The sequence below is a fragment of the Betta splendens genome, chromosome 15 (genome assembly GCF_900634795.4).
Source record: "Betta splendens chromosome 15, fBetSpl5.4, whole genome shotgun sequence".
NCBI lineage: Eukaryota > Metazoa > Chordata > Actinopteri > Anabantiformes > Osphronemidae > Betta > Betta splendens.
Window position 1 is genome coordinate 7,990,383 of NC_040895.2, and position 12,378 is coordinate 8,002,760.

Genomic DNA, 12,378 nt, shown 5'->3' on the forward strand with positions numbered 1-12,378 from the left:
AGTAAGTCACGACTAAAGGAATGCTGCAGAATTAATACATCACCATAGTCACCTGCACGAGGAAGGTGTTCAGGCAGAGCAACCATTTAATGAGGACACCTCTGTTATAGAGGACTCAGCATGTGATCGGCCACGTCCAGTCACGGTGACGTCATCACATCTGGCTATGAGCTGGGTTCATAGTTTAGCATTGGAGCAGAGGTTTATGGCGGAGAACAAACTAATGGATTTCCACCTGAGACTGTACACCACGTTAGATAACAGTGAGGAAATGATAGTGTTTGTTTAGCTAAAATGTTTCGAAAGCTCAGACTAAAGAATCACGGGAACGGTTTTAATAGACAGATACTAATTTAAAAGCAGTAGAAGTATTGTAACATATACTGCTGTTAATATTGTGATTTGTAATTTGATGTATTTTTTTTAAATAGTTCAAATGATTGCTCAGTGCTTCATAGACCAAACGACAGCAGGAAGTTTTATACTCAGATTAAATAGAAAAAATGTTTTTATCTTGATCAAAAATGAACCCACAGCTTATGAACCGATTAGTAATATCCCACCATATAACATTCATTAAAATTGAGCTGCCCTTCTGTTTGGAGTGACCGGGTCTGTGTAGGGTCTGTGCAGTGGCTCTGGTGTCCTCCCACACATGCAGTCAGACTACTGATGGTTCTAATTGGAGGCTGTATCCCACCGCTCACCCAATGGTGACTGGATGCAAGCACAGCTGTTAGAAAAATAGATGGATGGTACTGAAAATAAAAGTATTCATGAAGAATTTTTGAAGTCCTGTGAATAAAACCTTCATCGCCACAAACAATATTTTAAGATAAGTCATGCTTTATTGATCCCTTGGGGAAATCGTTCTGCAGCGAGCAGCCACACATGCGGCGCTCAGAGAGCTAATGTGAAGTGACTTGCTCAAGGACACGCCTGGATGGATTACATGGGTTCTGAGGGCGACCTCCTGCCTCCCAGGCCAAAGTTGTACCCACTGAGCCATAAGGCCACTGGTTTTTAAAGTAAAAGTTACTTTATAGTAAATTCAAATACAAATTTCCCAACAAATGCAATTATTTAAAACTAAATCCAGACAGAAATGTCTACAAGCTGATTTTGTGTTTAGCTAAATACTATTAAAACCGTTAGATTTGGTCCCTTTGCTTGATTGATTTGGGTATAAATTCCCGTAATTTCATTGGACGACATCACAGGCATCAGGGCAAATACGTTTCCAAATTCTCAGCCTCAGACAGTCACGCGTCCCAGATGTTGCTGAGTCAACATTTCGATCTCTCTCTTCACAGAACGTGCTTCAGGTCGTTGTTCCGGCCTCTCACTCAGCATCAGCTTTATTATTGGTGCCTCCAAAAAAAGAAAATGTACATAACTTAGCAATAAAATACAATTGTGTGGTTCCTTGCAGGAGTATTTCTACTTCATGTTAATGTTTGTATTTTCTAATGCACCACATTTGAAGTTGTAAGTGCAGTTGTAGATTTTTTACTAATATAAGTTGTGGAGTAAATATCTTTCTTTCCACCTTTAAAAGCTCTTGTTACTGTACAAACATACTGTACTGTACATGATTTTGTTTCGGTGAGGTACCGAACAGGATAGTCTGTAGTTCATGAAATACAGGTTCATGTAAGATTAAGTCAATCTACCTCTTTGAAAAATGTCTCTGTAAAGCCTTTGGGGAACTTCTGACGTTCTCCCAAATCTGGCAAAATAAGATAAAAGAACATATTCATTTGTCTGGAATAAAATATATTTCATTTTATGTTCTGAACACACAAAATATTATTATATTAATATTATTATCCAGGACATTTTAAGTTAAACACAGATGTCAGCTCTGTTACCTTTGTATCACTGCTACAGGATAAAGTATTTAAAGGCAATTTTAAGTTTAATTAGGACAAACTCACCTCAAATTTTTCATGTACAGTTGAAATTTTCCAAATAACTTCAAAGTAAATCAACCCCAAAGCAAATATGTCCACCTTGTGATCGTACTTTGGATCAATCTTCTGTAATAAAATAATGACAGTATTGGCAGGTGGAAAGATTTGCTACTGTTTGGAATAATTAGGAACACATCAACTATGACCAATGAAACAAATGAAAAGAGTGAGGAACAGAACAATGAACACTGCAGAACCTCTCACCTGCTCTGGAGCCATGTAAGACGGGGTTCCTTTGTGAAGTGTTCTCTCCAGCGAGGTCTCACGGCTGTCATGCATCTCAGCAGTGACCAGACCGAAGTCTCCGATCTTTACTGCTCCATCGCCCCCAAACATGATGTTATCAGGCTAAGCAGAGAAACAGCAACAATTAGAGCAAAGAGAGCAAAGGGAACAGAAGCCAAGAACATCAGCGTTGTCGCACCTTCAGGTCTCTGTGAATCAGCTTCTTAGAGTGAATGTACTCCACTCCAGTGACGACTTGTTGAGCAATCTTCAGACTGTCTTCGCTTCTCTTGGAGACGTGCTCAGTCCTCTGATTTCTCTCATCTATCCAGTTTCTAAGTGTTTTTGAGTCACATAATTCCATCTGAATGTAGAGGTACTGTGATGATGACATGTTTGATGTACTGGCAGACCTTAAAAAAGTAAGAGGCATGTTACCCTAACGTCACAGTACTACGACAGTATACTGTACACCTGGTACTTACTCAGAGCAGTAGGTGCTTCTGTCTCCCCTCTCCTCTTCATACTTTGAATCCTCCTTCCAACAATGATAGTATCGAACAATGTGTTTGTTTTGGAGGTCTGATAATATCTTTGCCTCATCAAGAGCTTTTCTGGACAGAAATAGCTCAGTTATTTGAATGATCAAACTATATATGATACTGAACAGTTCTCAACTTACTCATGATAGGCGACAATCTTCACGGCCCAGTACTTGTTCAACATTTTATCTCTGACTTTGTAAACAGAACCGAAGCCTCCTTTACCGAGACGCTCCATGGAATCAAAGTCTGATGTGAATCTGTAGAGTCACAAACAACAAGTTGTTTGAGTGTGTAGTAAAGCTCACTAACAGCCACATGTAAAACAATTTACACAAAAGCAATAACTCTATGTTCATACAGTTATTATATATTACCTGGACTGGGCGGATGGATCACTGACACTTTGCTCCATACTCTTGTTTTTAACAGCATCCGTAGACAATAAAATTAAAACATGAACGGATCAAATCATTTACCACAGGCTCTTAGATGATTCAACAGGAAACGAGGTTCTGTATAAGAGAGGAACAATACACTGCACCTGGTCCTTGGATGAATCTTTTGACGTTACAGGGTCACTTATATCCATTGCTGCATCAGATGACACAAGAGGCTCTCTAAAAAAAAGAGTCACAGTCACCAATGACTTTATATTAATGTAGGACCTGTCAAGAAATACATGTAGCCACCTTATCTAATAAATTAATATTGTGTTAATCCACAGAACTAGTTTTGCAGTAGTTTGACTTCATCTCGTGTGAAGTAGTTGGTAGTTTGTTTTTAAAGTAGCTTTGCCTGTTGTTGTTATAGCGCACATTTTAGTGTCTAGCTCTAATTACAGTGCGACTGTACTGTGTATGGCACCTACGATGTAGTTGCTGATTCACTGTCGTCTGAACATGTTGACCTGAGTGACACCTAAAATACACAGACACAGTGAGACAAGTCATTAATCAGTGTTCACTACTGTGTAGCCTACAGTACAATCATACAACACGAGCAACACAAATGTTACAGACCTTACTGTCAAAGTCAGACTGCTCCTGTAGAGCAGACCAGGCCAGATGAGCTGCACGTTGTCTGGCTTCCTTTTTGTTCTTACCTTCGCATACAGGATACTCCTTGTTTTCAATAACTAATCTGCACAAGAATCTGTGTTGTGTATTGAAAAAGAGGCAACATTTTAGCTCACTGTTCACATAAATGACAGGTGTCACAGGTGTTACAGGAGGCCAGGTTCAACTCACTGAGGGTTGTGAGACGGCCCAGATTTCCATTCTTCATCATATTTGGGGTGGAGGTGTTTAACCTGACAGTAGTGGTTGACAAGTCCTACGAAATTTGCCCCTGTGAATGTGTTGGATTGAGGGGACGATAATATCTCTGCATTATCTGTGTCTTGTTGGCCCTCCAAACATTCCAGGGCATATTTAGCAGCAACATTTTTAGCCTCCTTCTTGCTCCTCCCGACCCCATCTGGATACTCGACCCCGTTAAGTCGGACTCTTTGGGTGAAACTGCAAACAAATGTCACATCTTCATTAAACAGAAACGCTCATTTGACATCATAGAGTGGCTGGTGGCTTTGAGCGGATCCTATTTTTCTTGAATCTGCGCTACCGCCGACAGCCTTTAGGGGGCGACGGTTTGCTGACTTCCTCCTCGACGTTTATTACTTTCTTCTTTTCCTATTTTTGTTGCATTCATCGACTCCACCCATACACTGAACATTATAATAACCATATGTGTGGGGTTTTGCACAGTCCTTGATTCAAACTATCTTTATTTTAACGTCGTACGTTTAAACGTACATACAAACTTACGATTGAGAAACTTTGACCAAATTCAACACTTTACAATAATTTACGATAATAAACATGACAATAATAATGTATTCAATTGTATTTGACTCACATTTTTTCATGGGGAGGGCCATCCTCGCCGCACTCCAAATACTCTACCACTGCATCACAATGTCTTTTCTGAAGAAACTGGTTTAGTCTAGCGACATAACGTCCAGGTTCCATCGTAGAGGCGCAGCTTCAGTCACTGCGCTCCTGTGGTCACATCCCGTTCTCCGTGCATGCGTATACCGTAATAAAAAAGCAGGCCAGTTTTAACTTCGTCACGTAAACGTCACGAATCGAAACTGAAACCGTGCATCGAGTACGCCACAAAGAAATTGTTGTATAATTGTGAGAGGTTGCGCTATAAATGCGCAATTACACCTGATTACACGCACCAGCTGGTTTAGTTGTTGTGTATTAATGTCTGATATACCCACAGTCTTTATTATATTATACTTTACTATACTATATTATTTGCAGGCTCATGTGAACAGACTTGGGGTCGGATCTCATTTCCGGGTTATTGTGCCACACCCCAAAAGGTGTGACACATATTTATTATGAATACACGTACACTACAACACTTCACCTCCCATTTGCTGCAAAGACAGCTACATGTATCCATTGGATCTACAGGCTTTATTTACAATACAAACACATGTATTCAGTTACTGAAAACATACATTACAACACATTAAGGACATGATCGTACAAATATGTTGCATCCGTCGGTTTCCAGTGCAGTACCACATTCAATTCATTCTCTTCATATCAGTCCATGATAAAAACGTTTCCACACATAAAAAATAGCTTTAAACAAATATTTGTGCTTGTGACGTTCGGAGGCTTCAGTCAACCAAGGTCCTCTTCATAGTGTTCAGACGCTCTTACTCTCGCTGCACATGCTTTTAATTTGCCTAAGATCAGTAATGAACTGCTCCAAGTCCATCTTTAGTTTACTTGCCTCCGGTCGCTCTTCTGGCTTCACATGCAGCATTGACTTTATAATTAGTTTCTGCAAGAAAACAAACTTTATTTTACTATTTGATTCACATCAGACTCCCTGCCCTGTTTGTGATTCTAACATTGTTAAGTGAAGACAAAAAGTTACCTCTTCAGTAAAGTTGCTAGAAAATGCCAAAGGAAATTGCTGCTTCCTGACATTCTCCCAAATCTGGAATTATGCAGTGATGACGGGAGAGTCACAAAAGGAAAAGCACAGGTCAAAATATGACTGACGAGGACTGAACTGTCCCACATCTAGCCTAAAATCTGGCGTGCATGGAAGTGGTTTGTAGGAAGTAATGACTGGTTAATTATGTAAATAATCAGCCTTTGGTTCTGGGATGATGATGACTGTAATTAAACCTGCTGTGGTATCACACTGAGGTTCACCATAGAACCCAAACCACTCACTTCTTTCTTTTCAGGTCCAAGAGGGAGGTTCCATAAAAGTTCAAAATATATGAGGCCCAAAGCAAATATGTCCACCTTTCGATCATACGTGGTCTTGCTTTTCTGTCACAGATAACATAAGCGCACATGATTTAAAGACATTAGTAGTTGGTGCCTTAAACATCTAAACTATTCAAAGCGTAGTGTGCTTCTGACCTGCTCAGGGGCCATGTACGACGGGGTTCCTTTACACACTGTTCTCTCCAGCAGGTTCTCAGCATCGGCATCGTTCTCAGCAGTGACCAGGCCAAAGTCGCCGATCTTCACTTCTCTGTTTTGTCCAAACATGATGTTGGCCGGCTAAGCAGAGGACACAAACAAACAAACAAACAAACAAACAAACAAACAAACAAACAAACAAACAAACAAACAAACAAACAAACAAACAAACAAACAAACAAACAAACAAACAAACAAACAAACAAACAAACAAACAAACAAACAGCTTCAGAACAGATCTGACCCCATTAAAGATGATGCTCTCTGCTCGGCTCACCTTCAGGTCTCTGTGGATGAGCATGCAGGAGTGAATATACTCGACGCCGCTGACCATTTGCTGAGCAATCTGCAGACTTTCTTCTCTCCTTTTGGAGCTTCGAAGAGACTTCTTCACATTCTGAGTATTTTTTTCATCTATCCACACCCTGAGTGTTTTTGAGTCACACAGCTCCATCTGAATATAAAGGAACTTTGTAGATAAATTATGAGATGACCTAAAAATAAAAGGAAAGGTAAAATTAAATATATCTTAAAATATCTTATCTCATCAAACACGGAATGTATTTTAGTAAGTGAATGAATCTTACTGGGTACTGCTAAAGCTTTCAGTGGTACTGTCCCACTGGTACTGACTGTCCTCCATCCAACATGTGTAGTATCGGATAATATTGCTGTGGTGGAGGTCTGACAGTGCTCCCACCTCTTGTAGAGCTTTTCTGAACCATAAAACCATATTTTGTCTACAATCCAATATTCAAAAGACAAATACTGCACTTTTAACTTTACTTACTCTTTGCAACGGACGATCTTTACAGCATAAAACCTGTCAAGCAGTTTTTGTCTCGCCCTGAAAACGCGACCAAACGCTCCTTTGCCGAGGCACTCGATGTTGTCAAACTCTAACAGAAACCTTTTACATGAACACAAAAACATCCAAACTGAAAACATATGAACAGACAACATGAATTAAAGGCAACCAAAGTGAATCTAATAGTGTAATAATCGATTTGATGTCATTTTTCATACCTTGAAGTTACTGACTGGGTAGATTTTTTCTCACTTGGGACAGACTCTGGAATCACGTCACTAAAGTTGGGCATTACATCCTTAAAGTATAGTATATTTTTAAGATTTTAATGTGACACAAAATATATATGATTAACAGCAAAGATTTACCTCTTTCCTGTTGTTGTCCGGATTTTTGAAATTTGCTGCAAGTCTAATAAAACACAAATAATCAGGAACAACATGGGGTTTCTAACATAAACTAATGTTAGTTATCATACAGACATAATTCAGGCGGTCTCAAAAGACTAGCTTACCTTATTTTTGGCTTAACACTAGGACTCTGACCCTTTGTAATAAAAAATATGCAAATTATTGAAGCATTTTCCAATGGTTTTTATTTCTTAAATATTGTAGGGGTGAATAGAAAAAAACAAACCTGATCCTTTACAGGGGTCAAGTCACTTGGAGTGTTTTTCATTTGTATATCAAGGGAAGCCCTTAAAGAAAACAGACACATTAATAAAATACTGTTCTCATTAATCTTTAGCATGTTTCACTCCTCAGCTGCAGCCTTACGATGTGCTTGGTGGTGTAGACAGACTGGATGGTGGATCATCATCAGACATAGCCTGAAAGCATTACCATAAACTCTTACCACTGTTTAGTAGACGCTTCATTGTATTAAAGCCACAGAATATGAATGGAATACCTTACTGTCCCAGTCTGGCTGTGCTTGTAGAGTACGCAAGGCCTGCTGAGCTGCATTTTGCTTGGCCTCCTTCACATTCTTACCCTCGCCCACAGCCAAGTCTTTCTTATCGATGACTAATTTATAGAAGAATCTATAACAGTGAACATTTAGACCCCAGTATTAATTTTTTTTTTTCAATTTCTGTTTTGCAGCTTCACTAATACTCACTGAGGGCTGTGAGGTGGGCCGCATTTCCTCTCAAAGACGTAATCGTGGGGCAGCTTTGCTTTCTGACAGTACTCGTGGATGATTTGGATGAAATGTTTCTCCTTCGTCTCATTGGTTTGTCTGACGCTTTCGGTCTTTATGGTCAGATTTTTTGTCATATTACTAAAAAACAAAACAAAGCACATTAAAAACATTGAAGAACCAAACAGAGTTGAATTAAAGCCACTCACACTCACCAAAGGTCTGACACATTTTGCTTCAGTTCCTCCTTTTGTTGACTCGATGCATCAGTGTGTTTCTCATCTCCAGTCTGCAAAGCATGGGACGTACAGTATTTATGATTCATAGGATGATACTGTGCTGGGTTACATGTAGACATATTACGGAACCACTTACCTCTGTTGTTTTAATATTGTGGATCTCTTGATATGCAAGCTTTGCTGCTTCTTCCTTAGCTTCCTTTTTTGAATTTCCATAAGCAGCTGGGAACTCCTTATCACCAACCACAAAACTACAGTACCTAACAGTTACACAAATACATTAAAAGATTTAAAGTCACATTTTACACATCCCATTTGAATATACTAACGATGGATGAATACAGACACATTGCCAAGACTTACTGAGTAATATTATGTGGTCCCAGCTTGGTTGACTCCACAGTTCTTACAGTCACCCTGTTCCTGTGACCATACTCATTCAGCCAACTTATGTAGTTGATACTGATACTGTTACTGATATTTCTCTGCTGAACTGGGGAAGTAAAGACTTCTGATACATTCTCTGTCTGTAAAAATGATAATAAATTTAAAAAATGTGTGCTGTAATGGGTTCACCATAATCTAAATACTTTGGAACACAAGAATGGACACGTCATAATCTTACACTATCGGTGGATTCTTCCAACAAGCCCGTCAGAGCATTTTGAGCTGCGTTCTGCTTGGCTTCTTTCTTGTTCTTGCCCACGCCCTCAGGATACGCTTTACCATTCACAATAACTCTCTGGGTGAATCTGAAGGAAAAGGATAACAGCCCTTTTACAATGGCAAAATAATTCTAGAAATGCATGTATGTAACAGAAAGATGTGAAACAGAGGACCATGCCCAGTTATGGATCCACTGATTGTGCTACAGTGGTACAGTACTATACAGTATAGAGTATTTGAAATTTGTGTATTAATAGGATGTGCACCTTTTGTGCCAACACCTGATCGACCTGTGTAATGGCACTATGCGCTTTACACAGCTCAGTCCATACACAAATACTATTAATGTTTAACTCCCAGAAGCAGTCACATGGTGACACTCACTTCAAGACGTGTTTCTTTTAAACACAGGCTTTTAACATGCGGAAAACATCTGGGAACTCTAAATGCAACCTGGCACAATAAGAACATACTCCAATTCTTCTGCGTGACATTCAAAGCCGTTTATTAACTTACTCTGAACTTACTTCAGTCTATATCGCATCTTACTATAAGTCAGTGGGCTTAATGTCAAACTGCATGACGCATACGGAAATATACGAAGCTCCCCTTCAATGGGAGCCAGTCCTTCTAAAATCACAGGTGTTTCAGCTGCTACTTGTGCAAAAGATAAACGTGAATATTATTTGAACTCACGTTTTAATGTGGTCGGGGCCAACGCTTCCTACGTCTTCGTATTTCACGTCCGACCGTGTTTTTTGTGCGAATTCGTTTAATCTAGCTATATAGTTTTTCGCTTCCATGATAAGTCACTCTACGGTTGCAATCTCTACATAAACAATTGTACATAAAAATAAAGAACATAGATTCACTCAGTCATCCATTCCGTGTCCATGTTGTTTAAGGGTGGGCCGTTTGCATTAAGTTTCATTCTGTCGGCCAACGTCACACATGATGCGTCTGAATATAACAAACGTTTTACTAAAGTTTTTTTTGACAATATAAACCATGTTCTCTCTAAGTATTATTGTTTCTTTATTTACCTACATATAGGTAATGAAATGTGGGTCACCACACTTACCAAAACGTCCTTATATGTAGCTTTTAACAGCTTCCGTTCCGTATTATTGCAACCAAGGCTCATGGGAAATGTAGTTTATAGTGTCACACGAAATCTAACTTCACAGCAAATAGAAGACTTACATACATTACATTTCAGCACTTCAGAGTACGAGGAAAGTATTCGTTTTATAGGTTATATCCTTTTAACTTCAAATTATAATAGTGTAGATAGTTTTCAGAGAATCCAATTTTTGGTGAAAAAAAAAGTTTGCTTTCTGTGGTGACATTAGGAGATAGTTAAAATAGATGAATAAAATAGTAACGTAAATAAAACTAATAATATTTAATGAAATGAACCATTACACAGCAAAGTAGAACATAAAATATTTAATGAAAACACAGCACAATGTTTTTACAATGTATTTTAAATATAATATCAAATATATCACTTAATTTTTCTAAATGTAAAAAAATCAAAAACTGCCAGCCCAAAACATGAAGAATAAAGCCCATGTTTATTCATGGTCAGCTGCTGTATCCCCCGGACAGTTAGAGCATAAGTCCTCTTCGTCTGCAAAAAGAAAATGATATATATTTTTATAAGCAAGAAGTGCCACACATGTACAGCCATGTTATTAGCTCTCTTACCATTATAAGTGGTTCCACACCATATGCAGTAAAAATGGACTCCTCTCAAATAGGATGTTAAGATTTGCAGTTTATCAAAAGACTGTAATAAAAAGATAAAGCATAGTTTTATTATATAGTGTAAGTTCACAGTATTTACACCAGCACCAAATTAACGCTATTTAACAATTTACTTTATGGTCATATATTTGATCTAAAAACTTCACTGAATATACAAGATGAATTAATACTAACAGTGAGTTCCACAAAGTCTTCATCTTCTTCCTCCGGCTGCTGGTTAAGAACATCTTCCTCCTCCTCCTCCTCACCATTATCTGCTTTAGGCCAGTACCAGTCCTCTCTTGGGACAGTTGTACCCTGCAATGGAAAGGCAACTCAAATATAACACCAACTGCAGCATTCTAATACTACATAAAAGTTATAATTATTTTATGGTATGATTATTGGAATGTCCTGATGAGTTTTTGTTATGGTCATAACTTCTACAACCTTTTGACTGTCAAGCTGCTCACAGGCTCGCTGACTCCTTCCGAGATCTCCTTCAATCTTTCGTTCCTCCCTCTCAGTCCTTACTCTTGATCTGGAATGGGGAAACACAAAATTATATTAATACCATATTTTTGTGTTACAGTATCAATGAGGCATGTTCAGCGGCAAAACACCTCTCACAGCCAGCTGCAACCTTCACCTGAAATCTTCCAAAGATTTCGTCTCATTCTGCTGTTTGGCTCGTACTTTTTGTCGATAATGTTCAAGCTCCTCCTCAGCTTTTCGTTTCTTCGCCTCTTCCATTCCAATGCCACCTCTGTCTGCATCAGAAAAGAAGACTAAGCCAAAACCCCCAGTTGCCTCAAAATATAAAAAATATGGCACTTACCAGTTTTTATATTAAGAGGAATTGGATCAACTCTGCCTGCTCCTGAAGAGGTGATAGGTTTATGTTAATATACTAAACAGCTGCAAAGTAGATGAAGAATATTATTATTCCCCAAAGAAGAAACTTGCCTTCCTTTCCAAGGCCTTGGCCAGCTTTGTAACCCATTTTTCGCAGAAGTGCAAATCCTTTGTTTTCATTGCTAATGGAGCTCTGTAAAGCTGCTTCTCGACTCTCCTTCTCCTGCTCCTTGTAGGTCTTCTGTCGGTTCTGGATGTTCTTCTCCTTTTGCTGCTCCTCCCTCTTCATTGCTTCCTTGACTCGTCTCACCATGCTGACACCGGGCTTCACATCTTGTCTAACAGATAAAAGAACACAGTCAAATCGGTGATAGTTGGTCTTAAAACTATGTCTGCGAAGCCATCGCTCTAATTTTGCTCTCTACATTAATTTACACCACATAAAAGTATTCGACATCCATCAGTCCAACATATACTCCTCACAAAAGCTCACATTTTACTAAGAAACGCATCAGACATGTAATCATCCTCTTCGTCAGACATTATGATCGTTTTATAGAAGAATATGTAGAAAAACCAGCACACCGACTAATTTCTAGTAAGGTTGGCGATTTGTATTTAATTCACGAATGTTTAGTTCGTTAAAATATGCCTTCC

The 12,378-nt window shown here is 38.8% G+C and overlaps 3 protein-coding genes across 4 annotated transcripts; all 3 read right to left on the reverse strand.

The window, feature by feature from the left end:
* Positions 1 to 824: 824 nt before the first annotated feature.
* LOC114842162 (interferon-induced, double-stranded RNA-activated protein kinase-like) lies at positions 825 to 4,890 on the reverse strand. Of its 2 annotated transcripts, XM_029127738.3 has the most exons (13): positions 4,658 to 4,887; positions 3,991 to 4,260; positions 3,763 to 3,895; positions 3,612 to 3,661; positions 3,285 to 3,360; positions 3,118 to 3,158; positions 2,881 to 3,000; positions 2,684 to 2,812; positions 2,398 to 2,611; positions 2,178 to 2,321; positions 1,938 to 2,039; positions 1,674 to 1,729; positions 825 to 1,371 (listed from the first exon to the last, which is right to left on the reverse strand). In XM_029127738.3, the coding sequence occupies exons 1-13, from the start codon at positions 4,768 to 4,770 to the stop codon at positions 1,362 to 1,364; spliced, it is 1,458 nt and encodes a 485-aa protein (XP_028983571.1). In that variant the 5' UTR covers positions 4,771 to 4,887; the 3' UTR covers positions 825 to 1,361. The 2 variants fall into 2 exon arrangements, with proteins under 2 accessions (XP_028983571.1, XP_028983570.1); XM_029127737.3 differs by lacking the exon at positions 1,674 to 1,729 and having other exon boundaries at positions 4,658 to 4,890.
* Positions 4,891 to 5,210: 320 nt separating this feature from the next.
* On the reverse strand, positions 5,211 to 10,061 carry LOC114842116 (interferon-induced, double-stranded RNA-activated protein kinase-like). The gene is made up of 19 exons (XM_029127633.3): positions 9,814 to 10,061; positions 9,077 to 9,203; positions 8,815 to 8,978; positions 8,588 to 8,711; positions 8,428 to 8,501; positions 8,192 to 8,353; positions 7,982 to 8,114; positions 7,849 to 7,901; positions 7,709 to 7,769; positions 7,587 to 7,618; positions 7,441 to 7,483; positions 7,291 to 7,370; positions 7,055 to 7,174; positions 6,852 to 6,980; positions 6,542 to 6,758; positions 6,202 to 6,345; positions 6,007 to 6,108; positions 5,702 to 5,764; positions 5,211 to 5,605 (listed from the first exon to the last, which is right to left on the reverse strand). Exons 1-19 carry the CDS (start codon positions 9,918 to 9,920, stop codon positions 5,468 to 5,470), a joined length of 2,073 nt encoding a protein of 690 aa, XP_028983466.1. The 5' UTR covers positions 9,921 to 10,061; the 3' UTR covers positions 5,211 to 5,467.
* A 490-nt stretch (positions 10,062 to 10,551) lies between these two features.
* On the reverse strand, positions 10,552 to 12,376 carry gpatch11 (G patch domain containing 11). The gene is made up of 8 exons (XM_029127801.2): positions 12,215 to 12,376; positions 11,833 to 12,059; positions 11,705 to 11,746; positions 11,516 to 11,636; positions 11,317 to 11,407; positions 11,062 to 11,184; positions 10,828 to 10,909; positions 10,552 to 10,750 (listed from the first exon to the last, which is right to left on the reverse strand). The coding sequence occupies exons 1-8, from the start codon at positions 12,262 to 12,264 to the stop codon at positions 10,695 to 10,697; spliced, it is 792 nt and encodes a 263-aa protein (XP_028983634.1). The 5' UTR covers positions 12,265 to 12,376; the 3' UTR covers positions 10,552 to 10,694.
* Positions 12,377 to 12,378: the final 2 nt, after the last annotated feature.